This window comes from Amblyraja radiata, chromosome 19, assembly GCF_010909765.2.
Source record: "Amblyraja radiata isolate CabotCenter1 chromosome 19, sAmbRad1.1.pri, whole genome shotgun sequence".
Lineage (NCBI taxonomy): Eukaryota > Metazoa > Chordata > Chondrichthyes > Rajiformes > Rajidae > Amblyraja > Amblyraja radiata.
In genome coordinates, this window is record NC_045974.1 from 16,600,502 (window position 1) to 16,613,465 (window position 12,964).

Consider the following 12,964-nt stretch of genomic DNA (forward strand, 5'->3'; position numbering starts at 1 on the left):
ATATCCATGTGCATATCTAAAAACCTCAAACACCACAGCATGCACACCAGCCCAGACAGCAGGTTCTAGGCACCCACCACTCAGTGTGTAAAATAAAACTTACCCCCTCCACATCTTACCCCCTCCACAACTTTCCATCTCTCATCTATGCCCCCTGGTGTTTGACATTACCACCCTGGGATAAATATTCTGACTTTCCAGTCTGGAATCTGACTGGGTTCTCGCTCTTGGCCACTTCAATTTTATGTGACTACCCCCTTGTCTTGCAACCATGAACCTTTGTTTGAAACTCCCACTAGTGGAAACGTTTCAACATCTACATTGTCTTGCCTCCTTATCGTCTTTTATATATCAATAAGATCTTATTCTTCTAAACGTCAAAGAATATAGATTTTATTATTATTTTCATTGACAAAGAATATACAGCTAGCCTTTCCAGCCATTTGTGTTAGGGCAAGCCTGCAAGAAGTAAGCTGGTGAATTTCTCCTAAATCTTCTAAATGCCCTCCATGGTTAATATAACCTTTCTTGAATGATACACTAACATTGGAGTGGTTCATTAGGGTTCTACCCATAATTGTAATGGGTATTTCAGCAAAGGAGGTGTCCACAGACTGGTAGAGTTTTTCTTTAACCTTTGACCTAGTAAGTCTACATTTATTAGAAATTCTATATTTGGTCTGGAATCATTTAATTCTAATAATTTATAGCTTGATAGGTTGAAATCTTTCTCCCCATTTCTCACTGCCTCATTGATCATTGGTTACCCATAAGCTTTGACATGATACAATTTGGTGTCCAGTCAGTTGAAGAAATCTTGAAGTTTCCCGGAGAATCCCCTGGATTTCCAGGTGACAAATCACAAAATACCAATTGGGTGCAATTTAAGACAATCCCTAAATACTTCATCTGGGAACCATTCAAGTAAATATCTTGCACTTCAAGGGGTTCTATTGATTTCCCCTTCAATCACTCAAAACAAGAATTTGAGTTTGGGGCCTTATTCCTAATCCTCTGTGTGGATGTTCACAGAAAGCAAATGTAAACTGTTCCCAACAGAAGGAAAAGTACAGATCCGGCCAGTGGATAAGTTAAATGAAATGAAATGAGAAGTTTGGACTCATTATGGGTGATGAATCCAAATGCAGGTGATGAAATCCTTAAAGAAGAGTACATGCTCTTCACAGTGTCTATAGAGTTCTTATAATGTAACTCAATGATTATAAGGGAAAACCTTTTGTTGAACACACTGCAGAACAAGTTGGTATTTATGACTTGACTCTTGCAGGGATACAGTATTACAGGTGCCAGTTTTTGCTGGAATATACTTCCCAAAGGAATAATTATGCCTGAGCTGTCTGAGTAAGCATTTCATTTCTTCCAGGTCGAGAATCAGATATCTTTGCTCCTGGTAGCTTGTTCCTCAACCATAGTTCCATGAGGACAAGTAATAGCCAATGTTGTACATTATATAATTATATAAAGTGATGTTAAATGTTTCTTAAATTAAACTTAACTTCAGATACTTGAATATAAACTTACAAGAAGTACACAGGAAGAATGGATTTTGCAAGAAGTCAATGTTAACATACTTCAATTGATTTCATCAATCAGGATATTGGATGCAAAGATTATTTATCAATGCCCAGAAAGAAGTAGGGTCTTCTTGCATTTGCTCCACCATTGAGCAAGTTCATGGCTGATCTGATAATTGTCTTAATCCAACTTTTCTCCCTATTCCCATTGACCTGATTGCAGTTTCAATCTCAGCCTTGAATACATTCAATGATCCAGCCTTCACAACTCCTTCACTAGTGTAGGCTCAGATCTCATTACACCATGGCACCTGCTTATTTTTTTGACCATCACTTTTGATGTATGGAAAGCAATGGTTTCTCCTTGTGTGCCAGGAAAAAGATGCTTAAGATGAAGTGGGCTTGGCTGGGGCTGGGGTTGGATTACATTGTTCATTGTCAAGTCATTGTTGTACAGATTTAGGCACAAGGCCAATACCCTTGAAAGATGCCCCCCCCACCCCCGGTGTTACAGAATTCTGAGAATGCCCGCAGTGTGTGATGGTGGCATGCTTAATGTGATTGGCATAGTTCTGAAAAGTAAGTTGGTGTGAATGAAACTTTCAGAATGAAATATTTAATATTTAAATACGCAACACAAGTTTTATAATCCTCTCTTTGTAGAAAACTATAGGCCGAAGAGACTCCAGTGACGACTGGGAGATTTCTAACGGACAGATCACACAAGGCCAAAGGATAGGATCAGGCTCATTTGGAACAGTATATAAAGGAAAATGGCATGGTATGGAACATGAAGTACTGAAGAGGTTGTCATTGCCTTACAGGGGACCATTGTAAAAGGGAATCAGTAATGCAAATGAATACATCTGAATATCTCAGTGATCTAAAACACTTGGTGTATGGTTATCCAATGCAGAGGTGTTTTAGGAATTAACAGTCCTGTCACCTCTCTGAGAATCATCTACTGTATACATTGTTGTGTTTTACAGATGGGTGTTCTTACACCTCCATAATATTTGGGACAAAGACCCATCATTTATTTTTTTGCCTCTGTACTCCACAATTTGAGATGTTTTCTATTACAAATCTCAAATCGTGGAGTACAGAGGCAAATAAATAAACGATGGGTCTTTGTCTGAAACATTATGGAGGGCACTGTATAAACACTGCTGTAATTTCTATATGGTGAAACCAAAATGTATAAAAATGGCCTTTATTAAAATCTGACAATGTGCACTTTAACCACATGTGATTTTTTTTTTTCTATTACAAATCTCAAATTGTGGAATACAGAGGCAAATAAATAAATGATGGGTCTTTGTCCCAAACATTATGGAGGGCACTGTATGTTCATTCTTAATGAAAGAAAAATACCGTACAGACTCTTGATACTAAAATCAAGGTACCCTCTTCCAAGTAAATGGAACATTCTGCAATTTGCCTTCACTTGGAAGCACAATTTGCAAGGCTTGCTATCACTGTGAAAGTGAAGGGGGAATATATTAAAATATATATCTTTTGGTTTTCATTCCAGTTATTTTGCTAATCTGTCTCATGCTGAACAACATATCAGCAGCTTTAGATTTTAGTTGATGAATTGGTTTTAAAACCAAAGGCCTGCAGAACTCTGCCAAATGAAAGTATTGCTTTATGTATTGAAAGTGCAGTCAGGATTGAACCTGGGTCACTGGCGTTGTAAGGCAGCAACTCTACCGCCATGCCATTGTGTGGCCCCATTTGAATTAGAAGAATGTGTGGCTGCAACTTTGTTCCAGAATGAGTTAGTGCAAGGTTTTGAAGCTAACCATTCATCCAGCCTCAATATAAGAATGCCCAAACCAAACCATCCCCCCATCCCCCCCCCCCCCCAGTTTGACCTAATTCTGCTCCTGTAACTTATGACTTTATGAATATACCCCAGTATTTAAATAATTATTCACCCACGTATCTTGTTTCAAAATTGTAGCAAGGTCAGCACAGGTTGAATCTTTTTGAATTCTGGAATAATGTCCACGCCACACTCGTCTTCCAACGGGAGTAAATGGACAGTGATCAACTGCAAAGTTACTGACATTAATCCTTCCACCATCCTGTCTGAGAGAAGCATATGTTGGAAATGTAATCATGTTCCGTTACCCACCGGATAAAGCCTCAGCCACTGTGTGAGGCACAGCTTTTACAATCACTTTCTACCTCAATTGTGAAAGCTGTTTGCTACTTTTTGGCCTTATTCTGTGGGACTGCCATGTGATATAAATGCTGTTTGTTCACAGGTGACGTTGCAGTGAAGATGCTTAATGTTACAGCTCCAACACCTCAACAGCTACAAGCCTTTAAAAATGAAGTAGGAGTTCTCAGGTAAGAAGACTGAACAAGCCTGGGAGGCAAAATCTGAGTTTCACATTTACTGAAAAAACATTAATGATTATTATAAGATAATGCATCATTCTTAGAGGGATACAGATTATCCATTGTCATTAGAGGTATGTGCATGGTGTTTTGACATTAAAGTTCTCTGTTCTCCTTGGAGGTATTCAAATGATTTACGAATAAGATCTTTCTGATTTACTCTATCCAGGACCCTTGTAATTTAATTACAGTTAATTAGCTGTTGCCACTGGGCCACACGTGTTTCAAAGAAAACAACCCCAACATAATCCAATATTTCATTATAACGAAAAAAAAATCCAATCTTAATATGTCTTTGTAAATCATCTTGTCATCTTCAACACAATCACATATTTTACATTATGTGGTACAGTATATTCAAACTGCGGCCTAAATAATGTTGAATACAGATCCTGCACAATGTCCCAGCTCTTACATTCTGTGGCTTGACCAGTAAAGGAAAACATTCCATGTTGTTTTGGGGTTTTTAAAAAATATTTTTGCAGGCATCTTATCCACCTGCTCTGCTGTCTTTTGAAAATCAATCCACAGTTCCAAAGTCCCCATGTTCTTCTGCATTTGTATATCCTTTTTTATTGTTTTATATTTCCTTGCTCTGTTGTGCTTCCGCAGATGTAGTTGGATGTAACTTATGAATTTATGAATATACCCTAGTATTTAAATCATTATTCACCCACGTCACCTGTCAGTCATATGCCGATTTTTAAATATTATTTGCAAGTCCTTTTATCATGACTTAAACCTAAATGATTCCTAGATATTGCCAAAAACAGGGTCCTGAGTACTGAGCCCAAATGAATCCTATTAGAAAAACAGCCGACGGACATCGTCCTTTTCTTCTTGCCCTAGGCTGGAATTTGGATCGGGTTTGCCACTTTCTGTGTACTCGCCTCTCCTTTGACGCATAGATAAGATAGATTGTCAGAATCATTTTCCCAGGGAATGGGACTCGGGGAATGGGAAAACTAGTGGGCACAGGTTTATGATGAGAGCGAGAAGTTTATAGCTGTTTAAAAGAATGTTTTTCACGCACAGGGCGGTAGATATCTGGAACAAAATGCCAGAAGAAGTAATGGAAGCAGAAAGAATTCCAACATTTAAAAGGCATTTGGACAGATACTTGGATTAAAAAAAGGCGTAGATGGGTCTGGACCTAAGGAGGCCGTGTGATCGCGATGGGTAGAAAGTACTTGTTTTCTGTGCTGCATTTCTTGATTCTATGTATCGCGTGGGTGTTTACTTTTTCTGCCCAAACTACCATTTGCTACCTTATCAAAAGAGTCAAAATCCCATCTAGACCACATCAAACACAGCCCACACTGGTTACCTCCTTCGAAAATGAACCAAGTCAGTCATACATAATCTACTGTTAAATTCATGCTGTCTGTTCTTAATTAATTAATGGTTTTCCAAATGAAAATGTATACAGTTCCATGAAAATTGATTCCAATAATTTGTCTGCTCTCAAATTTAAATTGGCTGTAATTATTCATCTTGACCCTAAACTGTAAATTAATTGGGGCTCTGTGGATGGTGCAATTGTATTAGATTTATCTAGATGACGTCTCTTCCCATCTCACCACCATTCCCACTGTATGCTTCATCAGACGGCAGTTTCTCCCTTCACGTGTAAATGCCAAACTGCTGGTGGAACAGCGGATCAGGCAGCAAATGTGGAGGCTAAGAATTTGTTGAGGTTTCTAGTCGGATCCCTGCACAGGCAGTGAGTGTCGGCAGTCCATTTAAATTGTGTAGAGAGGCAAAGAAATAAATGTATAAATGTCTCAAACACTATGGAAGGCACTGTATAATCTAGTACCACTCATGTCCAGTAAAACATTTCAACTCCTTGGCGCTCTGAATCGTTTGGCTCAGCTCACAATGTTGAACCGCTGGGCTTTAATGGATGGTAAATTAATGGAATATTTTATCTTGTGTAGGAAAACTCGGCATGTGAACATCCTTTTATTCATGGGTTACACCACGACTCCGCAGCTTGCCATCGTGACACAGTGGTGTGAGGGTTCCAGTCTGTACCACCACCTTCACATCATTGAGACCAAGTTTGAGATGATTAAGCTAATTGATATTGCCCGCCAGACTGCACAGGGCATGGAGTAAGTCTAATGTTTCAACCTGTTAAAAGTTTAAAACTCAAAGCAGAAAACAATTGACTGCTGGAAATGGTGTTGGTTTGGCAGATGGATGGCTGGAATAGCGAGCCTCCTGTGCATGGTGTCTGGCTTGGTGTATGCCAGCTTTCACTATATTTGCCATTTCTGACCAGGAGGACGTGGGCCAGTTTTGGGAAGCAACCTCCTTGAGCTGTGTCACTCACAGTTGACAGTGCCTCAATGACTGTGTTAAGAAAGGAGGAAACAAACTTTGATTTAAAAAAATGGCATAACTGTGTGTGACCTGAAATGTCCAAACTTGTAAATGGACTGTATTGTTGAGCAACACAGGTTGAAAGACATCGACCATGCCTCTAGCAGCCTTGTCCTGTTCTTCATGTTTAAATTGTTGACTAACATTAGACAGATTGCTAATGATCATTTTTTTTTACAGCTACCTGCATGCAAAATCCATAATTCACAGAGATCTGAAGAGTAATAGTATCCTTTCCTACTTGGAGTATTGGCATTACACCACCAATGCACAGGACTCCTGTAACGGCCTATTTGTAAACCTTTGTCAAACAGGCCAGCATGGCTTGTTTTTAATCAGAATCAACATGTTGCTGAATTTCTTTCAGCGCGAGAGTCTCAAAATCGTGGTCTTTTTGAAAGGCGAAACAATATCAAGGAGGTAAATGGCCTTCTCCTACTCCTATTTCATATGATGTTCTCATCTGTTCTTGATCAATGCCTCATCCTGTGACATAAGGTGAGAAGTAGGAATGTTCGCTGAAAGTTGCATATTGTTCAATTTGTTTTCAAGTTCCTCAGATAATGAAGGTCAATAACCATGCAGCAGGACCTGCATGATGTTCAAGTTATGTTGCCATCTAACGGTAATATTTATGGCTCATGAATAGAAGTGAAAGGATATAATCACCTCTCTTTCTACAACACCATCATCCACGAGGAATGGTGAGAAAGGGTTATTTTTTACGAGAAACTTAACAGGACCGGGCACATGAATATGGTAGATACAAGTCACAGGCTGGCTATTCGGTGGTGAGTGATTTGTCTCCTAAAGCCTTAGGGCTGTTGACCTACAATACAAATTGCAGGTCAGGAGGGATCAAATGCCTTTCTCTTTGACTGGAAAAGGGCAGATCTAATAACATTGAAGAACCCAAAGTATTTTTAAAATATTGGCTCCGTACCCACCCTAGACATTCACTTTTCCACTGCACTACCTAATACTTTAGCATTCATTCCATTACCAATGGTGAACTGAGGCTGCATTTTATACCATCTACAGAATCCATTGCAGCATCTTTTTCAATGGCTTCTCTAGCCACAATGTTCATCTAGAAGGTGATAGTACCTCCTAGTCATACCTCAGCATGGGAGTGCCAATACCTATATCTCTTCCAAGCCACACACCATTCTAAACCTATATATCTGTGTCTATACTCTGACTAGTCTATAAAACCCTGACTGATGAAGGCCATTGTGCCAAAAGCCTTCTGACCATCTTATCTACCTGTGACACCGCATGTTATACTGCTGTTGTAATTTCAATAGTAAAGTTAGATGGTGGGTTGAAGATCTACTTGTGTTCTTGTAGGGCTAATGCACACAGTATCAGTGTACGTACAATTGACATCAAGTGCGTCTGATGTACTGTTTGATGTCACAGTGGCCTCTGTATAAAACTGCTGGTTGTAGGTTTGCTCCACGTCCTCTGCTCTAAATTCAAAGAAAATGGTCATGTTTGTGCTTTCTGCATTAAACTGGCTTCATTAACTCTCTAATTTGGTCATAAAATGCCCTGTTGAACTGCTCTAGAAAAAAAAAGATGCCTAGACTAATATTTTCCCCTCAGTCAACATGATTGGAACATAGGGCATAGAAGCAGAATTGAGTTATCAACTGCATGTGCTGCCCTATCATTCGTAAGATCATGGGTGATCACCTCATTAGCACTTTGTAGCTCTACCCCCATATTATTCAAAGTACAAAAATCTATCAATCCCTATATTTATATCGAGTAACTCTGCCCACCCCAATCCTCTTCTACAAAGATTTCAAAGATTCATCACACTTTGGGTGGGGAGAGTTCGTCTCATCTCAGTCATGAATGGCCAATCCCTATTTTGAGATGGATAGGAAAGGTTTAGAGGGGTATGGGCCAAATGCAAGCAAATCGTACCAGCTCAGGAAGGCACCTTGGTTGTTGTGGACAAGTTGGGCTGAAGGGACGTTCCATACTGTATTTTTCTTAAGTCTGAATTCTGCTTCTGGAAAGCCTACGAGGGGAATCATAAACCATGCATCTACGTTCTTGACCAACGTGAGAAATGTGCATGCTTCCTTGTGATCACTTCTAATTCTTCTGGTATCTGGAGAGCGTAGGCTCCTCCCAGTAGTCAAATCCCCTCATCCCCAGAATCAATCTGGCAAATCTTCACCCCATTCCTCTCTTGCATTGTACTCATCCTTAGGTAGGGTGGCCTATTCTAGGTGCGTATCTGTGTGGATTTGAGTAAGAATCCTTCAATTTGAATCATCTTGCAATAAAGGCCCATGTACATTTGCTCTCCTAACTGCACCCACAGTTCATCTTATGTGATTTGTGTACAGTGACAGACAAGTCATTTCAATCTCTTACTTTTGAAGAAATTATTTTCCATTCTTTGACTTCAAATTTTTCCACATAATTTGGAGCCATAGAAAACATTTCTATGGGGTATGGTTTACTGCTACTTATGAAGGCGTTTGCATGTTAAAACTGCTCAAAAACACTATATAAATGCAAACTTGCGAGGGGAGTGTGGATTTATCTAATCTTGGATAGAGAAGAAACAAAATTATTCTGTCTTCAGCACCTTTCTTTGTACATTGGTCAATGGCTTTCGGGGATGAAGACGTGTAATTTTTAGCAATATGTCTGAGTTCCTTAACTTGAATTCAAAGATATTTTTCTACATGAAGATCTAACAGTTAAGATCGGAGATTTCGGGTTGGCGACAGTGAAATCCCGATGGAGTGGGTCGCATCAATTTGAACAGCTGTCTGGTTCTATCCTTTGGATGGTGAGTGATTAATCTATGTCTGAAGCTCATTATGAATGTGGTAAAAAAGAACCATAATATATACATATTTAAGATAATTTAATTTTCATTATGGTCAAATCTAGTTTTAATTGGATTATATTTATGACATGGTTGAAGGGAGCAAATGTATTATGGTCAAATGTGCAGCAGAGGCAAAAGGTGTGAATGTAATTAGTGAGGGCACAGTCTAAATAAGCGTGTGTCGGGTTACATGAATGAACAAATAAACCGGGAGAAGAATAGAATAGCAGAATAATTAATTTTTAATTGGAGGACTAAGGAAAATTACAGATACATGGTTTACAAAAAAGCACACGGCTGGAATAATTCAGTGGATCAGGCAGCATCTCTGGAGATGTTTTGGGTCGAGACATTGCAGTTCATTTTAGGGTTTGACACTGTCACAATGAAGAGATTCACATGTTGTATAAACACTCAGTTTAATATTTAAACAATGCAACTCAACAATTAGTAGAAAAGGGCAAGGTGTGTGTAACGTGTTGACTGTGAAGTGAAGACTAGCTCCGTCGTCTGCTGCACCCCGTCAGCTGACCACCCAGGTCGGCGTTGATTGGTCGGCCCAGATCATGGCAGGTCCACGTAAGTGCTCGAGCTCGACGAACAACGGTTTGAGACCAATGTGGCTCTGCTGTGTCGACACAACACACATTATGCAGGCAGCTTTAGTGTGCCTGTGCTGTGTCATTTGATGTTTGAACAAGTTCTTACAATTGCTTGCATTTGTGCTTTAACACTTGTGATTCCAACATATCATTGCTACCTGCTTCTCTTTTAAATTAAATCTGTTACAATGCTGCTTAAGAACCCATTGACTTTGTTTGTCACTGTAGGGAAATGGTCATTCTATGCAACTTTCACAGTGTGAATTTTTCTTTCGAATGAAAAGTTAGGCAGAACAACAAGTCACCTCAAAGGTCCCGAAACGTGATTATAAACTATATCTACTTTAAAAACAATTTTACCTGAAAAAGTTTTTTCAACCTGGCATCAGAGACTGGATAATGGACAGCAGTTCACTGAATTGCAATGACTAGTATGGAATTCTTGTCCCTTGTTCCTTGTAATTTTTCCAATTTTAATCCAATTAATGTATTAACTGTAACAAATTGAATGATGAAGAATAAAAAGTACAGGTGGTTACTAATAAAAGACAAACTACATTGTAATTTCCTCTTTCTTCAGAATCCATTGTTACTTTAGGGAACTGTTAACCAATAATTATCACCTTTCATGTTAATTTAATCTGCTTGAAACACAAACAACTTTAGCTCTGAAACAATTATTGTATGCTTTACAAAGGTCAATTCATCTACTTCCACACGCTGTAACCTAAGCTTCTCGGTCCCAGTTTTGTTTGCAAGCAAACACTTAAGCACACGTAGTTCCTGTAGTCTAAACCACTTCAAAACCAGAAGATGATCACAACAGAAAAAAACAGAACTGATCGCATGCAGGAACAAAGTCAAGGCTGCAAAGGGTTAGCAGCATTTAGTCTCTTATGGAGGACAGTTCTTGCCCACATATGGTCTCTGCCAGTCTGTTGTTGCTTTTGATGTACAACTGCAGCCAGGGTGACCCGGTGGACTGGCATAGTCCTCGTTGCTTTGCTGCCCTTATTAGGGGTCTTTCATGGTGGTCTCGCAAGGGTGAGGCTCTCCTCCAATTCTAGAGGTAAAGCATTACTAATAGCTGGGAATTGGTTTTCTTGTACCTGGGATATCCCAGCAGATCCAAATGTTTTTGCAAATATAATCATTCTTATTTGCTGCAATGCTATTTCTTATAACAGCAGAAGTCAGGGTATCCTCATAGATGAATCACAGATAGTAGCTAACAGATGGTTGGGAATGTAAACAACCTTTTTTAATTGCAAGGAAAATTGAGTATAGTTTAGGGAGATCTTGCTCCAACTGAAGGGTGCTGGTGAACCATATCAGCAGTACAGTAGAATGGCTTACTAACCTTTATTTAAGAATGAATACAGTTGTATTAGAGGCAGTACAGAATAGAGAATGGGTTCACCAGTAAATCTGAAATATAACCTTGCTGACCAAACCTTCAATTTCTCTTAGGCCCCTGAGGTGATTCGAATGCAAGATAAGAACCCCTATAGTTTCCAGTCTGATGTCTACGCCTTTGGGGTGGTTCTGTATGAGTTAATGAGCGGACAGTTACCCTATTCCAACATCAATAACCGTGATCAGGTGAGTAATCCCATTCCTTCTGCAAAATTCCCTGTACACCTCCATTTATCTTTCCCCCTCTCACCTTATAGTTATGCCCTTTAGTGTTGGGCATTCCATCCTTGGAAAAAGGTCCTGACTGTCTACCCGATCTGTGCCTCTCATAATTTTATTTACTTATATCAAGTCTCCCCTCCTCTCAACCTCTGAATCAAGTGCAGCATTGTTCTCTTTTGGGGAGCCCACAAATTCTTATAATGTATCTAGGTTGGAATGCATCTCACTGCCACTGGGTCAAACTAGGGAATAGAGATAACACATGTGTCCTGCTCATAGGCTTCAGTGTGTTTCTGCATCAGTTTTTCATATCTCAGGGAAGTGATGTTCCTTTTAATTCATATACGGATGTTAAAAAATAAAATTTTAAATTTAAATGGAATATAGAAAGCCCCCTGTATAATAAAATATTAACCTGCATCATATTCCAACTTAAATTTAATCTTGTGAATATAGTCATAGCATCTCTCCATTCATGAGTGACCCAGTATACTGCCTACCATTTGAGCCAAGGTAAACCATTTGGTGACCAAGAAATGCTTTCTGAGAAGTTTCAGTGTTGAACCAGAGGTAGGACTAGCCCCATAATCCTGCCACCACAGGGTCATATTTGAACCTTCATCGTCCAAGTTTAATAGTTCATTGATTTCTAGAGATTGACCTTTCCGACTTGTCTCTTAGATAATCTTCATGGTTGGCAGAGGTTACCTGACCCCTGACCTCACCAAGGTGCGCAATAACTGTCCAAAGGCAATGAAGCGGTTAATGGCAGATTGTCTGAAAAAGAAACGGGATGAAAGGCCTCTGTTCCCTCAGGTGAGTGTTTCGCTTTGCACCTTGCTTCCCAACTCTGTCTCAGGATCTGCTGAAAAATTGGCTAGTGAGCTCCAGGGTTGCGTACTGTATGTAAAACCAAGGTGCACTTGATCTGTGCAAAAAAAAAAATAGCTAGCCACAATTAGAGATTCACATACAGCTTGGAGAACCTTTTTTATAGAAAGGATAACAGTCCTGAAAGGGGATGACAAATTCAATTACTTTGAATAAACAAAATAACTTGATAATTTAGGGCCATGTTGGGTAGTCAAGATGGATTCGAGAGAAGATTGTGCATGACCAAGAATAGAAGTGCTTGATGTAGTCTACGTGGCTTTTTTAAGCAAGATTTCATGGCCAGGTTACACAGTCAATGTTAAACAGATAAATAAAAGCCTATGAGATCCAAAGCAGTGGCAAAACGTTATCTTTGTTGGAGATAGAAATGTGGTGTAAATGTTACTTGCCACATACCAGCCCATGCCTGTGGATTGTCTGGATCTTGCTGCATGTAGCATGGACTACATTTATGGAAGAGTAGAATTGAACATTGTTCAATCTTCAATAAACATCACCGTTTCCCATGATGGAAGTGTTTAGGCCCAGATCACTCCCCAGACAAACTCCTGCAGTGATATCCTTGGGCTGGGATGATTGACCTCCAACAACACCCACACTCCATTGTGTGAGGTCTTTCTCCTTGCAGTGTTCTTCCC

The 12,964-nt window shown here is 39.5% G+C and overlaps 1 protein-coding gene across 2 annotated transcripts in view; it reads left to right on the forward strand.

The window, feature by feature from the left end:
* braf (B-Raf proto-oncogene, serine/threonine kinase) overlaps positions 1-12,964 on the forward strand; it is a 74,244-nt gene that overhangs the window by 53,904 nt on the left and 7,376 nt on the right. For both annotated transcript variants that reach the window (XM_033037757.1, XM_033037758.1), the window contains 7 exons: positions 2,199-2,316; positions 3,809-3,893; positions 5,885-6,061; positions 6,513-6,559; positions 9,032-9,150; positions 11,265-11,396; positions 12,114-12,248. In XM_033037757.1, coding sequence (XP_032893648.1) covers positions 2,199-2,316; positions 3,809-3,893; positions 5,885-6,061; positions 6,513-6,559; positions 9,032-9,150; positions 11,265-11,396; positions 12,114-12,248 — 813 coding nt within the window. The remainder of the gene's footprint in view (positions 1-2,198; positions 2,317-3,808; positions 3,894-5,884; positions 6,062-6,512; positions 6,560-9,031; positions 9,151-11,264; positions 11,397-12,113; positions 12,249-12,964) is intronic.